This window comes from Bos taurus, chromosome 20 (genome assembly GCF_002263795.3).
Source record: "Bos taurus isolate L1 Dominette 01449 registration number 42190680 breed Hereford chromosome 20, ARS-UCD2.0, whole genome shotgun sequence".
NCBI classification, from domain to species: Eukaryota; Metazoa; Chordata; class Mammalia; order Artiodactyla; family Bovidae; genus Bos; species Bos taurus.
In genome coordinates this window covers 35,129,731-35,147,714 of record NC_037347.1, presented here as the reverse complement: position 1 = coordinate 35,147,714, position 17,984 = coordinate 35,129,731, and the positions used below count along the sequence as shown (strand labels likewise).

Below are 17,984 nucleotides of genomic sequence, written 5' to 3'. Positions count from 1 at the left end.
GTCTCCCTTAAAGCAAAAGCCTGGAGAAGGCAATGGCACCCCACTCCAGTACTCTTGCCTGGAAAATCCCATGGATGGAGGAGCCTGGAAGGCTGCAGTCCATGGGTTCGCTGAGGGTCAGACACGACTGAGCGACTTGACTTTCACTTATCACTTTTCACTTTTCACTTTCATGCATTGGAGAAGGAAATGGCAACCCACTCCAGTGTTCTTGCCTGGAGAATCCCAGGGACGGGGGAGCCTGGTGGGCTGCCGTCTCTGGGGTCACACAGAGTCGGACACGACTGAAGTGACTTAGTAGTAGTAGTAAAGCAAAAGCCCAGGGCTTCACAGGTGAATTATATCAAATAATTTTTGATAGAATTCTGTCAAAGAATCCTTAGAGAAGAGCCAATGTCTGTTCTTCTCAAACACTTCCAAAAGAATTGCAGATGCAGGAACCCTTCCAAATTCATTCTACAAGGCCACAATCACCCTGATACCAAAGCTGAAGACATCACACACACAAAAGAAAATTATAGGCCAATATCGCTGATGAAAATAAATGCAAAAATCCTCCACAAAATTCTAGCAAACAGAATCCAACAACACATTAAGAGGATCATACACCATGTTCAAGTTGAGCTTATCCCAGGGATGCAAGGACTTTTCAATATTTGCAAATCAATCACAAATGGTGTGATACTTCATATTAACAAATTGAAAGATAAAAATCATATGAAAATCTCAATAGATGCCGAAAAAGCTCTCAACAAAATTCAACACCCATTTATGAAAAAAAAAAAAAACCTTTTCAGAAAATAGGCATAGAAGGAACCTACCTCAACATGCTGCTGCTGCTAAGTCGCTTCAGTCGTGTCCGACTGAAGACATAGACGGCAGCCCACCAGGCTCCCCCATCCCTGGGATTCTCCAGGCAAGAACACTGGAGTGGGTTGCCATTTCCTTCTCCAATGCATGAAAGTGAAAAGTGAAAGTGAAGTCGCTCAGTCATGTTCGACTCTTAGGGACCCCATGGACTGACTGCAGCCTACCAGGCTCCTCCGCCCATGGGATTTTCCAGGCAAGAGTACTGGAGTGGGGTGCCATTGCCTTCTCCCCTCAACATAATAAAGGGCATATATAACAAACCCACAACAAACATTTTCTCAATGGTGAAAAACTGAAAACATTTCCTCTGAGATCAGGAATAAGACAAGGGTGCTCACTCTTACCACTATTATTCAACATAGTTTTGGAAGTCCTAATGACGGCAATCAGAGAAGAAAAAGAAATAGGCGGAATTCAGATTGGTAATGAAGTAAAATTCTCACTGTTTGCAGACAACATGATACTAAACATAGAAAATTTTAAAGATGCTATAAAAATTACTAGAGCTTATCAGTGAATTTAGTAATGTTTCAGGATACAAAATCAATACACAGAAATCCCTTGCACTTCTGTACAGTAACAATAAGAAATCAGAGAAACTAAAAAATCAATTCAATTCATCATTGCAACTAAAAGAATAAAATACCTAGGAATAAACCTACCTGAGAAGACAAAAGACCTGTATACACAAAACTATGACACTGATGAAAGAAATTAAAGACAACATAATCAGATGGAGAGATATACCATGTTCTTGGATTGGAAGAACTAATATTGTGAAAATGACTACACTACCCAAATAATCTACAGATTCAGTGCAATCCCTATCAAATTACCAATGGCATTTTTTCACAGAACTAGAATTTAAAAAATCACAATTTGTGTGGAAACACTGCTGCTGCTGCTGCTGCTAAGTCGCTTCAGTCATGTCCGACTCTGTGAGACCCCATAGACGGCAGCCCACCAGGCTCCCCTGTCCCTGGGATTCTCCAGGCAAGAACACTGGAGTGGGTTGCCATTTCCTTCTCCAATGCATGAAAGTGAAAAGTGAAAGTGAAGTCGCTCAGTCGTGTCAGACTCTTAGCGACCCCATGGACTGCAGCCTACCAGGCTCCTCCGTCCATGGGGTTTTCCAGGCAAGAGTACTGGAATGGGGTGCCATTGCCTTCTCCGTGGAAACACTAAAGATCTCAAAAAAAAAAAAAAAAAAAAAAAATCCTGAGAGAGAAAAATGGAGTTGGAGGAGTCAATCTTCCTGTCTTCAGTTTAACTACAAAGCTGCAGTCATTAAGATAGTATGGTACTGACACAAAGCAAAAATATAGACCAATGGAATAAGATAGAAAGCCCAGAGAAAAACCCATGCCCCTATGGGCACCTAATCTTTGACAAAAGATGCAAGAATACATAATGGAGAAAGGACAGCCTCTTCAATAAGTGGTTCTGGGAAAACTGGACTTCTACATGTAAAAGAAAGAAATTAAAACAATTCCTAACACCATACATAAAAATGAACTCAAAATGGATTAAAGACCTAAATATAAGACCAGAAAATATAAAAATCTTAGAGGAAAACATAGACAGAACCTCTGACACAAATCACAGCAAGATCCTCTATGACTTGCCTCCTACAAGTAATGGAAATAAAAATGAGAATAAACAAATGGGACCTAATTAAATTTAAAAGCTTTTGCATAGCAAAAGAAACCATAATTGAGATGAAAAGACAACTCTCAGAATGGGAGAAATTAATTGCAAATAAAGCCACTGACAAAGTATTAATCTCCAAAATATACAAACAGCTCATGCAGTTCAATATCAAAAAACCAAACAACTCAATCAAAAAATGGACAGAAAACCTAAACAGACATCCAAAGAAGGCATACAGATGGCCAATGAACACATGACAAAATGCTCAACATAGCTTATTATTAGAGAGATGCAATGAGGTATCACTTCACACTGGTGAGAATGGCCATCATCAAAAAACTCCACAGACAATAAATTCTGGAGAGGGTGTGGAGAAAATAAGAACCTCTTGAACTGTTGGTGGGAATGAAAATGATACAGCCACTGTGGAGAACAGTGCAGAGATTTCTTTAAAAACTAGGAATTAAACTACCATAGGACCCAGCAATGCCACTACTGGGCATATGCCTTGAGAAAACCACAATACTAAAAGACACATGTACTGCAATGTTCATTGCAGCACTATTTACAATAGCCAGGACATGGAAACAACCTAGATGTCCCTTGAGAGACAAATGGACAAAGAAGTTGTAATATCTTATATTAATGCATATATATGGGATCTAGGAAAATAGTACTGACAAACCTATTTGCAGAATAGCAATAGAGAGACACACATAGAGAACAGGCTTTGGTCAAAGTGCCGGAAGGAGAGGGTGGACAAATTGAGAGAGTAGCATTGAAACATAGACATTACCATATGGAAAATAGATAGTCAGTGGGAATTTGCTATATAATGCAGGGAGCTCAATTTGGTGCTGTGTGACAACCTAGAGGGGTGGGAGGGAGGTTCAAGAGGGAAGGGGCGTATGTATATCAATGGCTGATTCATGTCAATGTATGGCAGAAATGAACACAACATTGTGTTGATTATCCTCCAATTAAACAATAAATGAAGCAGTGAAAAAATTTGCTTTTAAAATTATTTGTATTGTGATCTCTCAACAATCATGTACATTCTTGAAAATTGTTAAGTGAGAAAAACGAACTTAAATTTATTTACAAAAGTGTGAAAAGTTTATTAATAAAAAGAATAAAAATTAGTGAAGACATGAGAATTGAATTTAATTAAATTTATTTATTAATTATAAATTAGCATTTTAGTAATTAAATTGACATTTAATTATTGACATTTAATTAAAAATTTATCAATTTTGAGTTTGCATTTTTCCCTTGTAGTTTGAGCCCTCTTCTTTTTTTCTCCTTCTGCTCCTCCTTTTCCTTCTTCTCCTCTTTCTTTTTATTTAAGGATTGTCAGACCTTTTCAAAAACTCTCAGATCTTAAGCACCATGCTATCTAATGAATAAAAGTGTACAATCAGCTCTGTTGATTAGCTTATTATATAGGTTGACTTATCTTACATAGAATTATGTAAGGCTACATATTAAGTTTGGCCATATGAAATTCCTGGGTTTTGTTTTGTTTTTGGTAAAATATGACTGAATAGAGACAATTTCATATGATTTAAGTTAATGGTTTTTGGTTACAAATACATGTTTTCCTCTGGAGGTGTAGAGTTAAATCACAAAGCTAAGACTTAAAAAGCAGAGTTCGGTGCTTGTGGTAGGTGTTCAGCAAGTATTTGCAGAATGAATGCGTGCTCGTATTCACAAATGACTGAACAAGACACAGGAATGTAAACAAGAGCAAAATTGCATGGTTCAGACTCATGGTAATGGAACTGGCGGAACATACTCATCATATGAAGAACTGTGACAATTACTTTAAAGTCTTTTAAATCAACATTCTCTTTTTAATTCAATTTTGTTTTGCTAGCCAGAGATTGGCATTAGCTGTGTGGGAAAGAAGTCCTGGCGTACCTCACTGCTGACTCTCCTCATTAGGGAATAACAAATGGAAACATCATGGGAATTGAAGGAGAAAAAGAAGCATTGTGGATTTAAGAGAGAGACTTCAGAGGTTGGTAGGATTTTCATGAAGCATGTTGCTTTTCATTTGGCAGCAAGAACTATCTCTGGAAGGTGCTGGTGTTTTTCTTTCCATATGATCCCAGGGAAACCAACAACTCTACTTTTTTTTTCAACTGCAATCCTAGAGAAAAACAAAAGAATTATCAAATCTTAATGATTAATAGAGCTTCAGTGTTGGGTCAATCCACCCATCCATTTACTCATCCTTTTATCCTGTTGAACTATGATATACCAGATACTGTTCAGGTGCTGGGAAGACAGTGAGGTTTAAGATATAAGATGCATTTCCAAACTAGAGGGGATGTTCATCTGGTGTTGGGAGAGTAAATGTGATTAGTGCTAAAAGAGCAGGGGGGACGTGCTCAGCACATAGATAGAGAACGGATGCCTGGAGATGCTGGAGGAGATTTCATCAGAGGTGTTAATTGACCTGGGTCCAGAATAGAGGTTTTTAACCTTGGCTAAATAGATTAGAATAACCAGAGGATTTAAAAGAAGAGAGAAAGAAAAGCAAAGGTAGAGAGGGAGAGAAAGAAGAAAAAAAGAACCATGGCAACCCAGGATCCACCACACAGGTTCCAGTTTAATTGGTTTGGGGGTGGATATCTGTTTTGTTATATTTCTATTTTGCCCTTTAAAAAAGCTAATAGGTTAATATCAGGTTAATATTGATACAATTAACAACTAGATTGAGAGCCATTGGTCTGGGAGAAGTAGAAACACACAAGGAGAGGGAGGTTGGATTAGTTTAAGGAGGATAAAGTTGCAGAGTCTTCCACCCTAAGAAAATAGTATGCAAAAAGAAAGATGACGTCCTAAGGTTTTCAGCCTCATGGTGGGGGTCAGTCCAGTGTATGTGGAAATGTGGAACGGAACGTTCTGTGGAAAACTGGATGCCGAGAAGCGCTTCCATGAAGGAAAGAGTCAGCAAGAAAGGTTTCCCTGTGGTCTAGAGTCTCAGTGAGGAACTCATGGTCAGGTGTGAAAAGTCAGCCAGAAGACACCAGTGTTTTCAAGCATGTGATATATATAGGAGGAGGGACCTTGATTGTCATTGTCCATGAATACAAAATGTAGAATCCAAATCAAGAAATTTACATGAAAAACTGGCGCAAAGTGATAAAAACAACAGGATATCCTGAGAGACAAACAACCCTAGGATTACCATCTCTAGCCAGAATATACAAGGTTCCCACAGGAAACAAATTTCACTGAAGACTAGGCCTGAGATACAAAAAACTATTAATACTCAAGGAAGAAAAAAATGCCATGAGAATGAGTACGTGTAGAAACTATATATCCTAGGTCAATCTGAGAGAGACTTTTATGTGAACATGTTTAGCATGTTCAAAGGGCTTCCCTGATAGCTCAGTAGGTAAAGATTCTGCTTGCAATGCAGGAGATCCAGGTTTGAGCCCTGGGTCGGGAAGATCCTCTGGAGAATGAAATGACAACCCACTCCAGTATTCTTGGAAAATCCCATGGACAGAGGAGCCTGGCAGGCTATGGGGTCACAAGAGTTGGACACAACTTAGAGACTAAACCACCTCCAGCATGTTCAAAGAAATAGAAATGGGAAACATCCAGTAGGCCAGGAAAGAAAAAAACAGACTTAAAACAAACAAACAAACAAACAAACAAATAGAAATTAAATTTATTTATAATTAATTATAATTAGTTTATAATGAAAATAAATTTGAGAAAATGCTCATTGGTTATAGGATATAGTCTATATGCAGCTGAAAAAAAAATAACTGAAAAATTAGAAGACGGAGCTGAAGAAATTACAGAAAGCTGAAGAATATTCCACATATAGAGAAACAGGTAGAAAACAGAGGTCCTGAGTATGAATTTTTTGCTACAAATGCTGCTTGGAATACAGAACATAGGATTGACACTTTAGATAGGTGAGAGACAGAGTTAGTATATAGGGTAAATCAGTTATACTAAAATTTCTGAGAAATATTAACATGTATATTGTTAGCATATTCCTGAGTTTCTGTGTTTGCTAAGAAGGGCAAAAGACACTTGTAATATGACAATTTTAAAATTTTCTTTGTAAATACAAAAAAAAATTTCTGTCAGTTCAGTCGTGTCCGACTCTTTGTGACTCCATGGACTGCAGCACGCCAGCCTCCCTGTCCATCACCAACACTCGGAGCTTACTCAAACTCATGTCTATTGAGTCAGTGATGCCATCCAACTATCTTATCCTCTTTCATCCCCTTCTCCTCCCACTTTCAATCTTTCCCATCATCAGGATCTTTTCAAATGAGTCAGTTCTTTGCATTCAGGTGGCCAAAAGTATTGGAGTTTCAACTTCAGCATCAGTCCTTCCAATGAATATTCAGGACTGATTTCCTTTAGGATGGACTGGTGGGTTCTCCCTGTAGTCCAAGGGATTCTCAAGAGTCTTCTCCAACACCACAGTTCAAAAGCATCAATTCTTTGGTGCTCAGCTTTCTTTATAGTCCAACTCTCGCATCCATACATGACTACTGGAAAAACCGTAGCTTTGACTAGATGGACCTTGGTTGAAAGTATGGTTGAAAGTATGGTTGAATGATAAACTTGAGGCCGTGAAATCTTTGAGGAAACTGAATAATTGTTTCAGACATTTTGTTGTAGGAAACTGCTTGTTCAATAAAAAAGTAAGTTATGATTTTCAAAAGAAATTAATCCAACTAGCTAATCTTGTGATAATTAACAGTTGAGCTAAATCTTACTTATCTATTAGGATTCTAATTAATTCTACCAGAATGAAAGACCTAGTAAATCCTCAGTTTTAGAAAGATGGCTAAAGTCGTTCCTCCTTGAAGAAAGCAAAATATTGAAATATAATTTCAGATGATTAGCTGTAAAAAGTGAAGAATCTCAGTTTTCTTCATCTGGAGCCCTCCAGACTTCTCTTTCCATGGGATTCTCCAGGCAAGAATACTGGAGTGGTTGACATTTCCTTCTCCAGGGGAATCTTCCCAACCCAGGGATCGAACCTGAGTCTCCTGCATTGCAGGCCAACTCTACCATCTGAGCCACCAGGGAGGATAGGAAAGTTAAAATTAAAAAATTAAAATTCAGTGAACACCATGTATATAAATTAAAAAACCATCCCAAACAACATTGGATATTTTCCCATTGGCACAGATGTATTTGGAAAAAGTGAAAAATATGGACCAGAAGGAAATACTCCTAACTTAATGAAAGTGACTGTAAGGGGAGGAGGGTAAAAGAAGGCGAGGAATAAGTGAGGGAGATTAAGGAGTACAAAGCATGAGTCAGGGGTACAGAATGTACAGTGTAAGGGATGCAGTCAATAACTATTTAATCTTTGTATGGTGACTGATGATAACTAGACGTATCATGGTGATTCTTTTGAAACTTATAGAAATATCGAATAACTATGTTGTGTAACAAGAACTAACATAGCGTTATAGGTTGATTATACTTCAAAACCATTGGAGGAGGAAATGGCAACCCACTCCAGTGTTCTTGCCTAGAGAATCCCAGGGATGGCAGGGCCTGGTGGGCTGCTCTCTATGGGGTTGCACAGAGTCGGACACAACTGAAGCGACTTAGCAGCAGCAGCACACTTCAAAACCAACCAAATAAACAAACAAACACATAGGGAAAGAGATCACATTTGTGGTGACCAGAAGATGGGGATAAGAAGAGGGGAAATTGAATGAAGATGGTCAAAAAGGTAAAAATTTCCGATTAGAAGATAAATAACTACTTTGGGTTTCCATTTCCTTCTCCAGGGGATCTTCCTGACCCATGGATCGAATCCAGGTCTCCTGCATTGCAGGCAGCTTCTTTACCTTTTGAGCTACAGGGAGGACCTCGGGATATAAGGTACAACATGGTAAATATAATTAATACTGCTACACATTATATGCAAGTTGTTAATGGAGAAAGTCCTGAGTTCTCATCATAAGGAAAACATTTTTTTTCTAATTCTTTAATCTTGTATTAATAGATGAGATGATGGGTGTTCACCTAACTTACTGTGATAATCTGGTAAGTGAAATGTAAGTCAAATAATTATGCTATACTCAAATTCATACAGTGCTGTACATCAATTCTATATCAATAAAACGGGAAGAAGAAGACAGTAACTGTATCTGAGTTGTGTGGGAGACAAGAATCAACTTGGGCTTTTTGCAGGGAGATGATGTGGTACGAAGTACTCTATTGTATCTGTGATTATTTTTCTTATAAAGGGGTTCTGAAGTATTTATTGTATATATATATTTACATATACACACACATATATTCACATGGTGAGTTTCTGGATGTTTGTTAGACTTCTGTAAACTTTTCCCTTTATGTAAAATTTTTATAACTAAAAAAGTAACGCGATCATTACAATTTATTGTCTATAGCTCTATTTAGAGGAAGAGGTAGAGGTTAACTGTGTGCTAAATGACACATAAAGGCTGATTTGTCCATTTCCACTATTCATTCCATTTTTATCCTTTGTTTATATGGCTAATCTAGAAGCTTAGTGCAAATTAACTGAAGAACTAGCTTTCAAATTAAATAGTTCCCAAATGCATATTTTTGTCCTTAATGATGTTTAAGAGGTTGTTCTCACCTTTATAAATTTTCTATTTTTTTATTTCACAGGCAACTCCCTTGAACTCTTTTGGGCAGGAACACACACATTCTCCATCCAGCAGAACCACAGTCCCTCCATTTTGGCACGGTTGGCATTTTCTTACACTGAATTCATTGATGTAGTCCTCAATGGCTCTTTCCAAATTTTGTTTCTTGAGGTGTGCATCTTTCATTTTCACTGGAATCAGATCATATATCGGAACTAGCTGCAAGAGAGAAAAATGTTTAATTTTAGGTCTTTTCCTACTGACTAATATTTTAGTTTATGTAATATTTTTGACTAAATTATTTATTCTTTGATTCATTAATTCAACAAAGGCTTATTGAATGATTACTATTGTCAGCTATAATGTTAGCTTTTAAGACCTGGTGGCTCAGATGTTAAAGAGCCTGCCTGCAATGCGGGAAACCTGGGTTCAATCCCTGGTTGGGTAGATCCCCTGGAGAAGTAAATGGCAACCCACTCCAGTATTCTTGCCTGGAAAATCCCATGGATGGAGGAGCATGACAGGCAATGGTCGATGGGGTCGCAAAGAGTTGGACACATCTGAGTGACTGACAACAACATGATGTTAGTTTTTAAGCCTATACTAGTGATCAAAAGTAGCCATGATCTCTGTAACCATGAAGATCCCATTATAGAGATAAAGTGTGTTAGTCACTCAGTCATGTCCGACTCTGTGTGACCCCCATGGACTGTAGCCTGCCAGGCTCCTCTGTCCAGGCAAGAATACTGGAGTGGGTTGCCATTTTCTTCTCTGGGGGGGTCTTCCCGACCCATGGATCAAACCTGGGTCTTCTGCATTGCAGGTGGATTCTTTACTATCTGAGCCACCAGGGAAGCCCATTACTGAGGAAAGGAGACTGATACTGCAGGATAATTTAGTGACATATTTATTGTGAATCCTTTTTGCTGCTCTTTGTCTGTCTCCCCTTTCCAGAAGGTAGACAAGTGCTTTGGATCTCTTGTCTAAGAAGAGGTTTATGTGTGATGCCAAGTCCAGAATGTCTCTAAAAACAAATTTCTTATTACCTTTGAGGGAGAGCTTGCCTCCAGTCCAGGAAGGGGATAGAGTTAGCATATACTTCAAGTAGCAGGAACCATAACTAGATCTCTAACAGCTGTTTTGGCAAGTAGTGAAATCTTTGAAGGGCCCCTAGGGAAGGTGGCTATCAGGGACCAGGCTACAGATTTGTCAATGTCTCCAATGCACAATCTTGGCATGGAACGTTTGAAACCATTGATGTCAAGTAAACTTGTAAACTTGAACCATGAGGTCATCAGGGTGACCACAATGGACTAAATACTTATATATCCTATCCTTATTTACCAAAGCGAAACATCTGGACAAACAAGAACCACCCTGAACCCATCCAGCAAATGAATGACGGATGAATTTTCCAGCAGCATGGAAGGGTGGAAATGTCAAATTTAATTATACTTAAATAAATGAAGCAAAGTGATTTATTTTGTACCCTTAAATTCCTGAAGTAAGATACACAGTTGCCACAATTGAATCAGGGAAGTTTGGAAAAGCTTTCCTGAGAAAATGACTATGAAGTTGAGATTTGAGGGTGTAAAGACAAAAAGACTAGTAATATAGTGCAGAATTAAAAAAAAATTCTTACAGTACTGTTACATATATAACACATATCGAATATATAGAGTTATGTTTTATAAATCTTTATAAACCATATATAGGCTTCCCAGGTGGCACTAGAGGTAAAGAACCCACCTGCCAATGCAGGAGACATGAGACTTGGGTTCAATCCCTGGATTTGGAAGATTCCCTGGAGGAGGGCATGGCAACCCACTCCAGTAATCTTGCCTGGAGAATCCCATGGACTGAGGAGCCTGTCAGGCTACAGTCCATAGGGTCGAAAATGAGACCCTTTGGTGGCTTAGTACTTTGAAATGAGATAGCAAAATTTAGAAGAAATTAGAATCTAAAGACTCAAGAAAGATGAGATTAAAAAATATATCACAAATTCCTGCAGAAGAGTAATGATAGATTAAATAATGTTAACCAATCCTTTTTCTGAGGACAATGAGAAAAGCTGAACAAGTAAATAAAAGTGAAGTTTAAAAATCCACTTGAAGACCCCAGAGAACTAACAAGATAACAAAAAATGACTAAGCTAAGACCAGGGAGGTGGTGGAAATTCAGTGAGATGAGATCAGTACTTTTGGGTTAACAGTCCCCTTGATACATTTCCTAAATCAGGAAGAGGAGCTAAGAGGTAAGGCAGTATGTTACTGGGCTGGGAAAAAGATTGGAATTCAGAAACAACAAAAGTAAACAAATTGTGTTTTCGGTTGAGACTCAAGGACTAGAGCCCCAGAAGTAAGCGGGAATTGGAACTGAGGAAGCCCTGGCAAAGACTGCAGCCAGTTTAAACATAATCCTGGGTCAGTACCCCAGAAGCTTTTTAAATATAAATATGTATTTTCTTTGGAAGAAAATAAAATCACCTCAAGCCTCAAGCTACTCTGACAGAATCCCTGGTAATGTGGGAGATATGAGTTGGATATCTGGTCAGGGAACTAAGATTCCACACGCCATGGGGCTTTTGTGCCTCAGTTACAGAGAAGCCCACATGCCACAATGAAAGTTCCTGCATGCTGCAACTGAGACTTGACACAGCCCAAAATAAGTAAATAAAAAATAAAATAAAAAACTAGAAAAGGGGCTTCCCTGGTGGTCTGAGCTTCTACTGCAGGAAATGCAGGTTTGATCCCTGATTGGGGAACAAAGATCCCCACATGCCACATGGCACAGCCAATAAAAACAAACTAACAAAAAAGAATGCCACTGGAGGGTGAGAGTCCTGCAGTGAAAGAAGACGTCTGTAACACTGTTAGAATAGGCTCATATCCTGAACACATCAAGAACTCCTACAAAGTCCCCACAACTGTCCCTCAGTAGAGTCTTCTATGAATTAGCACGTAGGATTCAGATTCCAACTCTGACATATTCAATTGGAAGAAAGAAACCTCTTAACAGTGTTGCCACATTAGCACAAACAGCATAAGTATGTGGTGGCGTTATTTTGATTTTCAAGAAAAGAAATCCATCTTGTTTTTACCCTTCAAAGGAAAGTCAAGGCCAGATAACTGAAGATACAGGATTAGAGGGGCACATCCAAAATACAGTTTGGATGAAATTCATAAACAGTGTTCAAAGAGATAAAAAGGAAGGACATGCAATGGTAAATAGTTTTAGAGGAACCCCTGGAGTCAAGAATCCCAAAAGAAGACAAAAAACAGTGAAAATGCACTTCTTGAAGTTTGCTTTAAGAGCCACACTTTTTCCCCCTTGATGAACTTTGGCCTTCTGTTAAGTAAAAAAACAGTTTTCATTGTTCTCTCATACTGGCTAACTGTTCTCTTTCTACCATTTTCAGTAGAAGTTTCTTTCTCCCAAGTAAAGATGTCATAGTGAAAATCTGAATCCTACTGCTAATTCATAAAATTTATGAATTTTCAGTAGATGTAATCTATCATGTGACATGCTAAAATACAATGAATTCACAACACAGTTTGATATTAACTACACTTAAGTTTCTTGATGTCCACTTAATGCAACTATATGAACCAAATGTAGTGTGTTGAAAAAGTGTTTTGTTTTAAACTGCTATACAAGGGAGTTAGGGATGACGTCACTATAACTGTAATGACTATAGTGTAGAACGCTGGTACCACAGCTCTTTAAAATTCTTCTGATGTTTTTTTAACATCTGGTGCATCGTTCTAAGAGTTGCATGATAAACAAAAATGGTAGATCAATTAATTCATTCTTACTTAAAGTTGCTCCAGAAAGAGCTTCATAGAACTTGATATGTGGGTGGATAAGAGCTGCTGAGGGAAATGAGGGAAAGGAGAATTGAGAATGCATGGCGAAGGCAAGATGAAGGCAAAAGCAACAAAAAGGCACAAAAGTCATGCAGGAGGACCCATCAGTGCATGAAGTGACTCATAAATTCTAGCAAGTTGAATAAGACAACTGAATTTTAAATTACATGCATGCAAGAAAAGCTCACTTGATTCTCAAGAGAAACAAAATGATCCTTGACACTGAGAATGAAGAGTAATATCTCCCATGATTTCTCATAAAGAGGATGTTGTATTATCTAATATCCTTTCAGTAAATAAAGCAAGCATAAATTCGTTTTTATAATGCAAAAATAAAACTCTGCAGGAAGTCAATATGCTATATGCTACCTATACTGATTCATCTCTACTACTACTGCTCTAGAGGAAATCATAAACTTTATATCTCTCAGGCAATCCTTACTAAATGTAATTTCACTCAGCTGACATTTTAATAACTAGTTTGTGGCAATAAGCTAAAGAAACCAAAATTCAGGTATTCTATTGAGGCAAAATGTAGGGCCATTTATGTTAACATTCAGGCAAGCGGGAAATGGGAATAGTATATTTTCATGAAAGCTGAAGACTATGACAAAACCAGTACTGGAAGGGTGACCTAGCTTATCTCCTCCTCAGAGAAGGGCTGAAGGACAATTCTTGGGCTGGGCCAAGACACTCCTCAAGAAGTGATCTGGGGTCTGCTGAAGCACACACAAACAAAAGGGTAATCAAAGTCACAGTATTATACCCAATATAGCATGGTCATAGTTACTTTAGTGTGGAAAATAAATATAAATAAAACCAAGTGCTTTGCTTAGAAAATCTCAGCAATATATTTAAGCAGCTTTTAATTTAGACTGATGTAACTTTCTCATGTTTTCTCCAAGAGAAACTATTTGCAACATAAATACCTAGATAATTGATGTAGATTGCTACAGTGAATTAAATATAAATCAGTTTAATATGGGTAGGGAGGGGTTTTTCCATTTTTTTCATAATTGACTAGAAAGGCCAATTGTTTTATTATGGTCATCCCAGTAGTTGGACATGTCATAATACACAGACAATAGAATGCTTCAATTACCAAAGAATAAATCCATGACTATAGATTGTTCAATTATCTCATGGAAATGCCAGTTAACCAAAGGACCTTACATTTATAAGAGCAAAATAACTTGGAATCTATTTCAAGATTAAATTAAGCTTTATCTCAAGTCTCTTTAGAGGTTTAAAAGCCATATAGAGTCAAAGAGTTCATATTATTTTACTATTTTCTGAATTTCTTCTATAATAAGATGAATTTAAGAAATGTTTCATGGTGGACTCACTATGGTTGACTTTTTCTCAGGGAGAACATTAATATGAAAAATCCAAGCTTCCAATTCTTGAAGAAAGAAACATACAGATATTTTAGATACAATGCCTGAGTGAAAGTGAAAGTCACTCAGTCATGTCTGACTCTTTGCGACCCCATGAACTATACAGTCCATGGAATATTCCAGGCCAGAATACCAGAGTGGGTAGCTTTTCTCTTCTCCAGGGGATCTTCCCAACCCAGGGATCGAATCCAGGTCTCCCACATTGCAGGTGGATTCTTTACCAACTGAGCCATCAGGAAGATGAAATGCCTACTAGTCTAAAAATATGGGAGTCAATAGTTGTCCTTAAAAATAGAATAAACTGTATTTTGCATCCAGCCAGTAGTACTGAGCTGACAGAGCTGATGAAGGTCTTTGAATAATTCCAGTAAATTCAGTAGTAAGAATTCAGCAGGTACTTTATTGACTTGAGATTTAAAAAAAGCAGCAGCTCTAGGACATTCTGCAGTGTGATGTCAAGTAGGCCTTAGGAAGCATTACTACGAACAAAGCCATTGGAGATGATGGAATTCCAGCTGAACTATTTAAAATCCCAAAGATGATGCTGTTAAAGTGCTGCACTCAATATGTCAGCAAAATTGGAAAACACAGCAGTGGCCACAGGAGTAGAAAAGGTCAGTTTTCATTTCAAACCCAAAGAAGGGTAGTACAAAAAAATGTTCAAACTACTGTGCAATTGCTCTCATCTCACATGCTAGCAAGGCTATGCTCAAAATCCTTCAAGCCAGGCTTCAGTAGTACATGGAGTGAGAACTTCCAGATGTGCAAGTTGGATTTCAAAGAGGCAGAGGAACCAGAGATCAAATTGCTAACACTTGTTTGATCATGTAGAAAGCAAGGGAGTTCCAGAAAAACATCTCCTTCTGCTTCTTTGACTATGTAAAGCCTTTGTGTGGATCACAACAAACTGGAAAATTCTTAAAGAACTGGCAGTACCAGACCACCTTACCTGTCTCCTGAGAAACCCGTATGCCTGTCAAGAAGCAACAGTTAGAAGTGGACATGGAACAATGGACTGGTTCAATATTGTAAAGGAGTATGACAAGACTGTATAGTGTCACCCTGCTTATTTAACTTATATGCAGAGTACATGTTGTAAAATACCAGACTGGATGACTCACAAGCTGGAATCAAGACTGCCAGAGGGAATATCAGCAACCTCAGATATACAGATGATACCACTCTAATGGCAGAATGTGAAGAGGAATTAAAAGAGTCTCTTGATGAGAGTGAAAAAGGAGAGTAAAAAAGCTGGCTTGAAACTCAATATGAAAAAAACTAAGATTATGGCATCTGGTCCTGTCACTTAATGGCAAGTAGAAGGGAGAAAAGTGGAAGCAGTGACAGATTTTCTTTTCTCGGGCTCCAAAATCACTGCAGATGGTGACTGCAGCCATGAAATTAAAAGACACTTGCTCTTTGGAAGGAAAGCTATGACAAACCTAGACAGCATATTAAAAAGCAGAGACATCACTTTACCAAAAAATGTCCATAGAGTCAAAGCTATGGTTTTTCCAGCAGTCATGTATGGATATGAGAGCTGGACCATAAAGAAGGCTGAGTGTTGAAAAATTGATGCTTTTGAACTGTGGTGCTGGACAAGACTCTTGAAACTCCCTTGGAGAGCAAGGAAATCAAACCAGTCAATCCTGAAGGAAATCAGTCCTGAATATTCACTGGAAGGACTGATGTTGTAACTCTAATACTTTGGACATCTAATGTGATCAGCCAACTCATTGGGAAAGATCCTGATGCTAGAAAAGATTGAAAGTAGAAGGAGAAGCGAGTGGTAGAAGATGAGATGGTTGGATAGCATCACTGACTCAATGGACATGAAACTGAGCAAATTCCGGGAGATAATGGAGGACAGGGGAGCGTGGTATGCTGCAGTCCATGGGGTTGCAAAGAATTGGACATGACTTAGTGACTGAACAACAACAGTAACAGAATATGATAAATTATTATTAAGACCTCCTCAGAGAACAATCTTGGATCCATACAAGAACAGTTGAACTTTTTTTGTAGAGATGAGAAGACAAGTCACTTTAGATGTCCATCTGAATGTAAGGGCTTCACAGGTAGCACAGTGGGAAAGACTTGATCTGCCAATGTAGGAGACACAAGAGACAGGTTTGATCCCTGGGTTGGGAAGATCCCCTGGAGGAGGAAATGGCAACTTGTTGCAGTATTCTTGCCTGGATAATTCCATGGACAGTGGAGTCTGGTGGACTACAGTCCATAGGGTCACAGAGTCAGACATGACTGAGCACGAATGAATGCATGAACTGAATGTAAACTTCTACTTAAATCAATTCTTTTGTTTGTTTGGCCACTCGGCTTGTGGGATCTTAGTTCCCACACCAGAGATCAGATGTAGACCCTTGGCAGTGAGAGTACAGCGTTCTAACCTACTAGACCACCAGGGAATTCTCAACCAATTATTTTCCTGTTTAAGATCTTCTGACAGATTTATTTCACTGAGTTCAAGATAATGAGTATAAATATTATTTAAATATGACAAAATAAGAGTGAACTCTTCTGATTTTAATTTTGGTTAGCTTTTTTCTTCTCTTTATCCTAGCTTTTGAACAAAATATTTGAAGTCTTTCATGGATGTGTTTGCACATTTACAACTGGCTAGATTTTCATAGATTTCCATCATAATTTTGCAGTTTCTGAGTTTCTCAATCACATAAATGAGGTAGCTTTGGTGGTTTCACTCCCTTTAAAGACAGTAATGAAGAATGAAGAAACCCAATTCTCCAATAACTAGTCCTATCAAAAATGTCAACATGTTTATAGCTCGAGTTAATAAAATGGAAGTATGGGTCAATCAAAGATAAATTTGACCCGAGGGAAGACAATTGTGAAACTGACAGGGAAAAAGCGCTCAGACAGTAAGGAATCCGCCTTCAAAGCAGGAGACCTGGGTTTGATTCCTGGGTTGGGAAGATTCCCTGGAGAAGGGAATGGCTAGCCACACAAGTATTCTTACCTGGAGAATTCCATGGACAGAGAAGACTAGTGGGTTACAGTCCATGGGGCTGCAAAGAGTCAGGACTGAGCAACTACAACTTTTACTTTTCACTTTCATAGAAGAAAGTAGGAAAAATACTTTCTAACAATATCAGGAAGAAAATAAGCAATAAAGGAAAACATATACCTTTTTAGTTAGTTTGGGGAGAGAATGATGAGGCTAAATAACATTGACAGTTATATTTTTTATTAATAGTTATAATGCCATTTTTCCCCCTTAGGAATATGCACCAGACTGTAAAGTCCCAAAAGGTTTATAAACTGAAGACTATTATGATCAAGAAACAAAAAGGAAAGGATTTCCTAACCACGAGAATTTCTCATCCTTGGTCTTACTTTCTGAGGACTTATGAACTTTTTTTTCACACAGGCCCTTGATAAATATGATTCTCCTATGTTGAAAAGGGTGGTATGATGTCACTTCAAGGCAAGGAACAACCAGCTCAGTTGGAAGGGAACTGACAATTTCTGGGCAACTATTTTGTACCAATCTGTGCTATAGTCTCTATATAAGCAATCATACTAAGTCT

At 38.2% G+C, this 17,984-nt stretch overlaps 1 protein-coding gene across 1 annotated transcript in view; it reads right to left on the bottom strand.

Moving 5' to 3' along the window:
* Positions 1–3,677: 3,677 nt before the first annotated feature.
* The window catches only part of C9 (complement C9), a 66,815-nt gene continuing 52,508 nt past the window's right edge, over positions 3,678–17,984 (bottom strand). Inside the window, 2 exon segments of the mRNA NM_001035364.2 lie at positions 3,678–4,672; positions 9,146–9,374. Coding sequence (NP_001030441.1) covers positions 9,159–9,374 — 216 coding nt within the window. The 3' untranslated portion in view covers positions 3,678–4,672; positions 9,146–9,158.